Source organism: Capsicum annuum, chromosome 1, assembly GCF_002878395.1.
Source record: "Capsicum annuum cultivar UCD-10X-F1 chromosome 1, UCD10Xv1.1, whole genome shotgun sequence".
Taxonomy (NCBI): Eukaryota; Viridiplantae; Streptophyta; class Magnoliopsida; order Solanales; family Solanaceae; genus Capsicum; species Capsicum annuum.
Window position 1 is genome coordinate 44,055,113 of NC_061111.1, and position 11,958 is coordinate 44,067,070.

The following is an 11,958-nucleotide window of genomic DNA, read 5'->3' on the forward strand; positions in this document are numbered from 1 at the left end:
GGTACTAGATTAATATATTTATAAATCCTAAGACCACTATATGACCTTACGATCTACAAGTTTACATGGTGATTTGCAAAGAAATTAACTGAATCACCTCATATTCCGGGTTCATTTTTTCCCAAATGATCTTCTTACTGAGCTTCGCCTCCTCGCCGAGAAGATAAACGTCAATCTGACAGAAATGCCAGCACAGAGTAACAACCATGACAGGTTAGTGAACCAGGAAATACATGTCCAAGTATTGAGCAACTAAATCCAGTTGGCACAGGTAAACATTCTATTGAAGTAGAATAGTTTTCCATATATTTGCTAACAAATTGTTATAATATAGTAAAAAATGGATCTCGGGCCTAACTCAATACCAAACGCTTGCTCAAGATGTGAGATTTTTCCAAGCCATATTGAAGAGACCACCCATCGCTTATATGGCCGACGTGGGACTCTTCACAAATATAAAGTTCACTTATTATGGATGATACTTCTTTCCAAGCAAAGGATGAAGCGTAGAGCCGCTAGTATCATATTATCATTTGCTAAGTATCATGCGATGAGGTATGCATGATACAGTGTGGCAAGATGAAATCCGTCAAAAGTTACAGCTTTTGCACTAGGCTGCCATAGATCGTTAAATAAAACTTGCAAGGATCACGACCAGTGGAGTTACCCCCTACTAAATGAAAACCAACATCGAAGTAGCAAACCTCAACATCATCGATATCAGGAAAGTTCAATGAATCGTCATTATCATCAGGACCCATATAATCCATGCCGTGTACATATCACAAGTCACATTATGCTCTACGGGTGCCCCTGAAATTGAGAGAAAAATAATTTACTGTATGGTTTTGATCCAGAACTCTCTACCAACATTCTAACTCCAGAAGAAAATAAAATTTACCTATTTGCTCAGATCCTGATATCTGCACATTTTTACTCCCCATCGCACTCTCAGTGTTCCCTCCCTCTTCAGGCTAATCATCAACCAAAATAAAATAAAAAGAGAATACATAAGGCATGGCATTATTCAGAAAGCAAAATAATTTACTGCATATTTCCAATAAACACCAATTAGATTCAAGATTTTGGCACTACCGGTATCATGGGATTGCCTACGGAAAGAAGAAATCTAGGAATTTAATCTAAAGAAGTGTCTAAGCAGAAATCGTCTTCTCCCTACACTTGCTCTATTTTCTTATCTGCTCTTTTCTTGCAAATGTATCCTTCCGTATCAAAACTTTAACCTGACTTGTGTCCTTTCCAACAACCAAAGTCCAAAAGCATTCTTTAAAGCATAAAATTCTACTTTACACCTACAAGGTAATAATGCTTTGGATAAGTAGTAGCTCCAGTGATTACCTCAGTGCCATTGTTCTCCACCTCATTCGACATGGAAAATTTTGAATCCTCGGCAGCTCTCTTTGCAGCTAATCTTTCCCTCTCAGCATGTTGGAAGGCTGGAGGTTCAGATCCTCCATCAAGCCCACCAGAAAGTTTTACAAACTGCAAACACATTCATGAACATTACATATGATTAAACAATACTAATAAAAACTTAAGAGGTCAGGGTACCAAGTAATTACATCACTGTAACAACGTTCACAACGACCATGAGCAAAGGGCACCGTAACATTTTTTTTGTGTTCACATAGCACTTCTGTGATTCCAGATCCTTTTGACCCCAAACAAAATTGTGGGGTCAGCATCTCTTCTTTCTCAAGCTCCTCGGCTCTTGCATTGAACTCCTCAATCTAGTTGCAAGTTAGAAGTAATAGTAAAAAACTCGGAAATGAAATTTTTGGCTAACAAGCCATCACCACAGAGGCAACTTGCATCAAACTCCAACGTTAATGTGTCAACAGTTGAAACTTTAGATTCCCAGGCAAAGTTTTCTGACTATCAACAATATAATCCACCAAGCACATCAAGCTAATAAAAAATAGCACATCACTAGGTGATGACTTCTCCTGTACATGAGCATAAATTTCCTTGAAACCTGAGGCCCTAGCCCATGGACAAGTTCTTTTAAAGATTCCACTTGTTGAACAGGACGAGAAAAAAAGAAGGGAGGAGCCAAAGGCCGGTGAAATTAAAAATTTTCCAGAGTGCAGGTATTGAGTGGCTTCATGACATACTAGAATCTAGTGACACCGTGACAGCTGTAGCCTAGATGATAGATTTTATTTGCTCCTTTTTTTTGGGTCTTTTGTTAACAGATGAATTTCTCTATGAAGAGGATTAAGAAACATAGATACTCATTAGTAGAGGCAAAGTTGTCAGCCTCTCTCTCAATGACATCAGTACACATCCCCCTTTACTTTGATGCGTATGAACTCCATAAGTTTTACGATATTGGTTCCAGCATGAGTACCAAATTACGTTATACACCATGTCCATGAACAGGAGTAAGCACCTCACAATACTACATTGCTTTTTAAGACTCTTATATAATAGCTGTAACCCTTCGCAGAAAAATATAAGGACCTGCAGACATGCTTAAATACATGTGATACATGCAAGTGAAGCTATTCAAACAAAGAATATTAAAATATCAGCAGTGCTCATCCTACCAACTTTGGGTACATACCGTTAAGCTCCCAGATTCTGTGTTTTCAAATTCTATCAAACGCTTGGTCAATGTTGCTTCACATATATGTACCACTTTGATCTGTTGACCAAAAGAATAAAGAAAATGGGAAAAGGAAATATTATGTTACTTGTGCTATTTGACCATAAAAAATTAAATGTGAGAGTCGCGCAAGTGTTTGTGCTACATAGGCTTGAATATAAAATATGTCAAGAAAGTAGAACGAGAACACAGTTGTCAAAGTTCAACGACAAGAAAAATTCCACACTCTTTGACCAAGAAAGAAGTAGTCCGTGAAAACTAGCTAAAACGTGGAAGAGTTTCACAAAGCAGACTAAAACTCTTTTGTATATGAAGTTAGTTGTTTCATAAGAAGGCATCAAGCAGATTCAAAGCCTACAAAAGAGAGATTAGGTCAACCCAGATACACAAAAGACTAGGAAACGTAACTTCCACGCACATTATCTTACTTTCGGATGAACATAAGTTGTACGCGGAACAAAACTTAAATCACGAAGCCTGTCTATAAAGAAATCTGAATTCTGACCATCAATATAAAGGAAATCTAGAAAGACCACTTACAATTTCTGATTTAGAACAATTCAGTCCATGTGAAAGAGCAGAAATGTACAATGCAGCTCCACATACCCCACTTGGCTTTCTCCCTGTTTATAGACAATTTATGGATTTGTGCAAAAATTTAACAATCAAGTTCTGTAGAATTACTCCAGTAACTTACATATAAGGTATACGCAAAGAAAAATCATGTATAACCTGCATCCAATCACGCTTCATGCTGGCCACAATGTGAAGTGCAGTTCGAGAAATATTTGGCTTCCCTCCGCCAAATAAACCTACATTATAAATTGAAAGTCTTTACTGATGGACTCCAACAAGCTAATAGCAACACAATATTGAGTGAAAAATATAAAAACAAATACAGACTAGGAAAGAAAAAAATAGAAGTAAAAGGCGACATAGTAAGGTGTAATAGCCAAGACGCCCAACAGGTACAACAAATAAGTTTCTGGATTAACAGGAAGAAAACCAAAAGGAAGAGGGAGTTCTTTTGCACATACCAATAAAATAAAAAGCTGCGGGTTACTGTGCAGAAAAATTGAGGTAACATGTGTTTTACATATGAAAATAGGATACTAGATCAGAAGAACATGAGAGGGATGGAATGAGGTCTGGCTCATCTTTATTTTGAAGAAAAAGCAATTCCATTCAGAAAATCAAAGATGAACTGCCTCAGCCTTTTTCATTTTTGGTGTAAGCAGGAACTAATGGGGTACATATATAGGTGATTTAAGCAAAGTGTAAGATAGTAGATGTACAAAGGACCTCTCATGCTCCTTTTTCGTGAATGTAACTATTTCCCTCGGCACCTTTGGTCGTGTTGAATTTTGGATATGAAATACGAGTTACCTTTAATAGACCACTTTTTGACAAGTTAATTCATTTGGGCGTTTGCTGCCTGCTTACCATACCTCTCAGGGTGAGTCTTAAATTACCATAAATCTCCCACTAGACTTGTTGGCGTATAAGTTTTATAGCTCCATGACTCCATTCTCAAACTGCTCATCTGATACAAGTGTTCACAACTCATGATATCATCATTTATCATTGCCTATCTTTTTTGATAGAAGATATTTGTTTCCCCTAGAGCATTATCACCTACATACTACTTGAAAAATATATTTAGTTCATTCCCCTCAAGTAGCATTAGGAGCCACTATCTATTTCCGTATTTTTTTTGACAAATTCTCCGCTTTCAAAGGCGTTCATTCTTCCATCATCCAAATATAATGACACATGAAATCATGGTGTATAACACCTTTGATTGCCAAGGTGTTTAACAGTTTAAAGCATGCAATTAAATATATTTGTTTGTGTGCTTCCGTGACTAGATAGTATTATCCTGCCCTTGGATGGTAATATCACATCTTTTTATTCCCTACTCCCCCTTTCACAATTGCAATGTGTTATATACCATCTGAAAGCTTGTGCGCAACTTTACCTTGTAATGTCTAACAAACTCTGATTTATATCATTCATCAATCACATGCTGCTCAATACCAAATGAGTTACATCGGCTATATGAATCATCTGTACTCATTCAATTCTATTTGGGAAACATTCATTTTAATACTAAATAATTTTGTTTTTTAGGCAAATCAGAGATTCTGAGAATCACCTATATATTCCTACACTGACATACAAGCCTCTAGCAAACTAAAAGGAGTTAAGAGACATAAACTATGATGCTTTAGTCCCAATTAGTTAGTATCGCCTATATAGATTTTTACTTCCATATGATCTACTCTTAGATTTATACGCATTGATGTGAGAGATCATAGGTCTTTTGAAAAGATCCCTTCCATTTATATGGTGGATAACGTTCCAGAACAGGCAGAAAAACCATGCTTGCAGACGAAAATCCTTATGAATCGAGATCTTTAGACTTCTCAAAATGGAAATCCAAAATGTAATCACGAAAGGAAATGGAAAGTAAAAAATATATAGACTTTCATTACGATGTTGGTACCTGAGGCAAGGTGGTCACAACAAAGAAGCAAAGATTAAAATTAACCAGCAAATCAAATCTAGAAAAATACTTACGATCAGCGAATCGATGAATGAAAAGGCTAGGGTCCACAGGTTTTTGAATAAATGCGTGATTTACAATGCTTAGAAGTTTGCAAAGCTGTAAGAAAACAACACCTAAAATATACCTGCATTTCATGAGAGAAAATGGTTGAACAGGTTTCGATTGCCATAATAAAGAGAGTGATTAGGTAAATGTTTTCCCAAACTGCCCAACTTTAGGCATAATCCTTCATGTATGACAAAAATACAACAAGACATCCTAGATTAGGATATTGTTATAGATTTTAAGGAGTCAACGTACTAAAGAAACCTTCAGAAAAGATTAATAATATGTGTCAATAATGTACAAAGGGCCACCTAGATTTTCTGATAGGAAAAAGGAACTCGGCGATGTAGAGAGAGGAGGTATGGCAGCAAAGAAAAAAGAAGTTCTCAAATACAAACGCCCTAATATACTAAAAGAGATATGCTCTTCAGTCGCACTGAAGATTAGTCGAGAGTACGTCTTGTGAAGGATAGTAAAGCATATTTTCCAGTAACTTTCTCAAAGGTCAGCTCTTGTTCAGTCCTAATTTCCTTCCCACACAAAAAAAGATACTATAACTCCTTCATCTTTCTCAAATCCAACATCAAATGCTACTCCACATAAGGCTGCTTAGTGCTTTCATTTCTAGTTAAACGTGGCGCAAAAGACTAGTCTAATTAACTCAAACCATGCAAGATTCACACGTAAAATCTGGTTCACGATATAACTACACGAAGGATTTAAGGGGTAAATAGAATATCATAATACTGAACGGGAAGACACAAACTCCTGACCTAAAGGGCAATCATTAAGTTCTTGCTCGACATTATTTCATCAGTGTTATATCAAAAGGAGAACGAAATAGAATGAATTTTACTAAGATTTTTGTAGAAATAGGCTCACGTACACATTTATACTCAAGTACTCAGAAAAGTCGATGAGTAGGAATGGCTTTTTCTGTACCCTGCAAGAAAAATAAACAAAATGATACCCAACTTGTTACTAGTAAAGTAGCTTGGATCAAGAAAAATTACATTAAAAGATTGAATCAAAAATATAATTGTCCTAATTACTCTTTCGATATATGTATATGAAAAAACTATGTTGCTTTGTTATCTGTCTGTGCTAATAGCATAGTTGGTAGTTTCATCCACATTTTTTTTTTTGATAAGTAATCAAAGATTTTATAAATACTTGCACTAAGCCTGTGCGATAAAACATAACTACAGATCGTGCAGATCCTCTATTGTATCTAAGATTGCGTCAACATTCTGTACAATAACAAAGTTGCACCGAAAAGCTAGCAAAAGTTATAATGTTTTCTGTAGAATTGTGGATTATATAGGTCAAGGATTGAAGATTACAAGTCGCATCTTATGGAGCAACTTGGGATAAAATAAATGCACAAATGTGCAGAGAACTAGATCAAAGCCCTAAGGGCCAGGAGATTTTGTTTTTGTTTTACAAAATGGTGGTTAGACCGGCTTTGTTGTATGGGGCGGAGCGTTGGCCTGTCAAGAAGTCTCACATCCAAAAGATGAAGATGGTGGAGATGCGAATGCTATGGTGGATCTGTGGGTGCTAGGAAAAATAGGATTAGAAATGAGGTTATTCGGGATAAGGTGGTAGTGGCTTCGGTGGAAGCCGAGATGAGAGAAGCGAGGTTGAGATGCGTCGGACATGTGATGATGAGGGGCGCGGATGCCCCAATACGGAGGTGTGAGAGGTTGGCTAAGGATGGATTCAGGCGAGGTAGAGGTAGACTGAAGAAATATTGGAGGAAGGTGATTAGACATGACATAGAACAGCTTCAGCTTACCGAAGACATGACCCTAGATAGGAAGGTGCGGAGGAGGCGGATTAGGGTAGAAGGATAGTAGGAGCGAGTGCGTCAGTGCTAGTAGGTCAGAGGACTTTGTTATTAGTGTTAGTAACTATAGTACTAGTATCATTTCAGAATGTTGTATCGTTTGTTGTATTATTAGGTGAATCTTGTCTATGGTACTATTGCCTGTGGTAATTTCTATTGTATCTTGTCTTTTTACTATTCCTTATCTTGAGTCGGGATCTATCGAAAACAACCTCTCTATCTCACCTACCACTATGGACTGCATACACTAACCCTCCCCAGACCTCACTTGGTGGGAATGTATGGGATATATTGTTGTTGTTGTTTACAGAACACCAAGGTATATGTTTTGTTTTACTCTCAAACCACTGATGCATGGCTGAGATAATTTACGTCAACTTGTCAACATCTTTGGCGTCATTACACCTCATCTCACTTCCTTTTTACTTCTTTTAGGAACAGAAATATGCTGAAATAGTATATCATAAGAACACAATCTCTTACCTACATTCAATGTAAAGACAAGCAGCCTCAACTTGCACTTTCCTACGCCCCCTTGTGAAATCCCTCTCAACTGCTATCTGAAAGTAATATATTCAGCCATAGAATGATATCATGCTAGTGGTGGTAACGCAAAAGCCATAACGAATAATACCTTATACAAGGACAAAGCTGGATTAGCTATTGATTCACCGCCACCAATTCCTAATGCTGTCATCATATCTTCTATACCCCTTTTTGCTGCATGAAAAGGAGTAAATAAATGTATCAGAAAGAACCTCATACTTAAAAATTATATTGCTATCAAAGAGCGATTTAATATATTCAAACGCCAAGTGCTGCATGAAGGGGAGCCTTGGAGTAACCGGTAAAGTTGCTGCCATGTGACCAGGAGGTCACGGGTTCAAGCCTTGGAAATAGCCTTCAGCAGAAATGCAAGGTAAGACTGCGTACAATACACCCTTGTGGTGGGGCCCTTCCCCGGACACCGCGCATAGCGGTAGCTTTAGTGCACCGGGATGCCCTTTTTAAATTGGTGCGGTATAGGCCCATAGTTTGTGTGCACCTTTAAGTACAGCGTTACTCTTGTCATATTAACAAGACTAATCTATCCCGTTAACAAGCCTTGTAAGTATATTGGTATAATAGTTTTATGATTTATGCAAACTCTAACTGCAGTGTTGTACTCGGTCCGTCAACAAAATCGCTTCCTTGACAAACGTATTGTTAGGGTTTTTGCCCTGATTTTCTTACTATATTTAAGTTTTATTTTTTCTTAGAAGGAAAATAAAAGTTACCATAATTACTTTTACTTTTCCTGAAAGAAAAAAATATAATTCTTTTCCATATTTGGTTAACCTCTTTCTTGGAGGAAAGGTTTTGGACATCTATAAATAGAAGACCCCCTTCTCATACCATAACACAATAACATCCACAATATAGTCTTTAAAGAGTCTTTGTTTAGGGGGAGATTTCTCCCAATAAGTTTTAAGATTTTCAATTTTATTTTTAATATGTAGGCCGTTTGGCAAACCATATCCAATAATATATTTTTAGTTTAATTTTTCATGTGTCGTCTGATTTATTGTCTTATGGTTTGCAAACTAAAAGCTTCCGCATGACGCCCTCTCGATTTCGAACCCAACACGTATCAGGATAAAGTGGCAGCAATCAACTGTACTCTAGAAAGACATAACAACTTCTATTGAAAATCGGGAAACTCGATCAACAATTTTTCTGTTTTCCCTAATAGAAACACACATCTAGTCATCATTCAGATGAAAAAAGAATGATAGAAACTTTTCTATAAAAGAAAAAGAATGACGGATTTATACAAACAGATACAAGGAGCATGAAGTCTTATATTACGATACTGATGAGATTTGAATCGTACGATCAGTGATCATGAAGTCATTGTGAGAAAACAACAGTCAAAGGTACATCTTAATCAAAAACAACAAACAAAGTTACATAGATACCATTAGCTAGTGTTCTTTCCCGTGAAGCTGAATAGCCACTTTGGATACTCGGAATAAACTTTCCTGCCAATTGACTCTGCAAATGATTTAAGTTAGTCGTGATAGAACACAAAGTGAATACCATACTTTACAACATGCAAGACACCACATATATAACTTGTTCAATAACTACATCTTATACCTAACCGCGTCCTGTTCTTCTCATGGCATGATCTGAATAGTTTCTATCCCCTCTTTCGATTTCTCACCCACTCAAAAACAACGAGGTGTCTTAGACGTAATTTTTCTTTTCTTTTTGATATGTAATTCCGGCCACGAAACATCCTACCTAGGAGCCACGTAGTGTTTTTTTTTCCAATTTGCTCTCTTGGTAACTCAAACGCAGCCTCATGGTTGGAGGTGATTGGCCTTTTTACTACTCCTTTGTCACGTCACAGTAATATTATTAAAGAACTCAACATCAAGTACAGAACTTATTTCCACCATGTGTATTTTCTTTGAGTTCCACCAATCACATGACGAGACACAAATTTTCAACAACTGAAATCAACATTTTTAAACAACTTGAGTAAGCATTTAAAATTGCCTGATGTATAAGAAAGGCAATGAGGAAAATAGGTTTCTTGTATCGTCGAATTTTTAAAATCTTAGACGGACTTTCAGCTCATGAGATCTCTTAGGTATTTGATGATAAAATTTTGTTTTTGCAAAGGTGATGTCCGACAAGCTTGTGTGATCTCGTCTAATTTAACGTCCACCCACTACCTCCCACCGGCAGCACATATACCGGAAACTCCACCCACCAACGCTTAGGATGATAGGGACAAATCACTGAGCGTTTCCTGGTCTCCCTTGGGATTCAAACCCTCGACTACTATGGATTTCCTCCACTTCATTGACCGCTACGCCAGACCTTTTTATGAAATTCTATTTTCCTAACCACTTCTTGCTTTGCACCTTAAAAACTACAACAACAAAAAATTAAAATGACATTAAGCCTGATTAAACATACCGTCCGAACTGGACAGGATCTCAATCCATTCTAACCAGATAGGACTGAATTTTGAGGAAAAAAAAACTCTCCAAAATATATTAATCTCATATGCAATAACAAACTAACCCGTCCAGCAGCATCCTTAACAAAAGTCAGGTCACTGGAAATATCAACTTCCTCAAGAATTCTTCCACATATGGAACAACATCTAGAAGGTCACAAAATGAAGCATCTTAGAATGAGAAATATATATACAAATGAAGTATCTTAGACGATAAACCAACATATATAATGTAGAAGAAAGAACAACATTGGGAGATGAAGCTCTCACCTTCTGCCATCCTCATAGTTGGGTCGACTTATTCTTTCCCCACAATAATCGCAATATACCATTGCTTCAAGTAACCTGAATCAACTAACAGAATATCCCATCTTGTGAAAATTTATCGTCTGCAGTATGCATTTTTAGCAAATAATTCCATGTATGATGATCAAACAAAAGACATTGTATATTTGTTTAATGGGCACAAAGGTTGATATGCATGCTTTATTCGTAACAATAAACTAATAATCTTCTCGGTGCTGAGTCTGGTTCACTTGAATTAGATACAGAAAGTGAGTGAAGTGTCTAACAAATCTTGGTGTAACTAGTGAAATATACTAAACATGGCTGATTCATCAACAGTCCATCAACTTAACGAACAAGATCATTGACAGAACATCAACGAGCTGATTGGTACTTCATCAGTTCATCCACTACGTTATCCATAACCATCCAAGTAGAAGCAGTTAAAATGAGAACACATGTAAACATAGCTAGTAGAAGCACAAGGGATTTTCCTTTCCTTGTACCAAGTTATATTCTTCATATATATACATATAAGCTACTTCTTTTTTTTCTTTTTCATATATATTCTGATTTATTTGAAGAAGCCACTTTAGTACAATGTTTTGCTTGTTACATAATCCTTAAGTTACAATAAAAAGTACAATTTTATGTAATGATCGAATTGGTGTACGTTTTTCTCTCATCTTGCTCTCACTCAATATTTAAGAATCTTATTATGGATCTACTTATCGTATTTTTAACTCTGCTCGGTAGTTTTATACCAGGTTGTTTCAACTGTTTTCTAGGAATAGAAGGAACCACAACCCTTCCTACCTATTTTAATAACTGTTTTCTATGAGTTAGAGTGTCACGACAAAGTTGTCACGGCACACTCCAACTTCACAAGAGTTCTATTACCCCCTGAACTCAACTTTAGCGTATTTTTGTTACCCTTTTGTGTTGATGTAACACCTTTATTACATAAAATGGGCTCACGTCAAAAGTGTTATGTCAGCTAAAAAGGTTGACAAAAGGTATCATGTCAACACAAAAGGTTGACAAAAATACGCTAAAATTTATTTTAGGGGGTAATAGGGCTCCTGTGAAGTTGGAGTGTGTCGTAGCAAATTTAGTCATAGTTCAAGGGTACTAGATGTTTTACTCTTTGTTCTTTGTAATATTGTAAGCTTTTTTTTTTCGAACTTGCTTTATAATGATTTACTTGAACCAAAGGTTCCATCAGACATGCCATTCTCCCTCAACTCCACTTGTCGGGATTATACTGATTATGCTGTTGTCGTTGTATTGTAAGCTTATTCTACATATTATTGGCACGTGACATTAACAATCGATCCAAATGTCGTATTCATCAAAATAATTCACTGCGATATAATACAATACATTGTGAAATCATATGAGAACAACTCATTTCAATACTAAGACCGCCACTGCTACTGCTCCGACCAAGTCCGACCCGCCGCTGCTACATCGACCATACTCTGACCACCATACCACAACAACAACAACAACAACAACAACAACAAATCAAGTGTATTCCCACCTGGTGGGGTCTGGGGGGTAGGATG

General features: G+C 36.8%; 1 protein-coding gene across 1 annotated transcript in view; it reads right to left on the reverse strand.

Annotated features, from left to right (window-relative positions):
• The window catches only part of LOC107847382 (transcription factor IIIB 90 kDa subunit), a 23,665-nt gene that overhangs the window by 6,190 nt on the left and 5,517 nt on the right, over window positions 1-11,958 (reverse strand). The window contains exons 2-16 of the mRNA XM_047396371.1: window positions 10,376-10,450; window positions 10,171-10,252; window positions 9,051-9,126; window positions 7,727-7,812; window positions 7,576-7,652; window positions 6,130-6,186; window positions 5,210-5,322; window positions 3,364-3,441; window positions 3,170-3,258; window positions 2,588-2,668; window positions 1,584-1,751; window positions 1,360-1,503; window positions 902-974; window positions 705-813; window positions 98-175 (exon numbers count right to left, since the gene is read on the reverse strand). Of these exons, the coding sequence (XP_047252327.1) occupies window positions 731-813; window positions 902-974; window positions 1,360-1,503; window positions 1,584-1,751; window positions 2,588-2,668; window positions 3,170-3,258; window positions 3,364-3,441; window positions 5,210-5,322; window positions 6,130-6,186; window positions 7,576-7,652; window positions 7,727-7,812; window positions 9,051-9,126; window positions 10,171-10,252; window positions 10,376-10,437 (1,269 nt within the window). The 5' untranslated portion in view covers window positions 10,438-10,450 and the 3' untranslated portion in view covers window positions 98-175; window positions 705-730. The remainder of the gene's footprint in view (window positions 1-97; window positions 176-704; window positions 814-901; window positions 975-1,359; window positions 1,504-1,583; window positions 1,752-2,587; window positions 2,669-3,169; window positions 3,259-3,363; window positions 3,442-5,209; window positions 5,323-6,129; window positions 6,187-7,575; window positions 7,653-7,726; window positions 7,813-9,050; window positions 9,127-10,170; window positions 10,253-10,375; window positions 10,451-11,958) is intronic.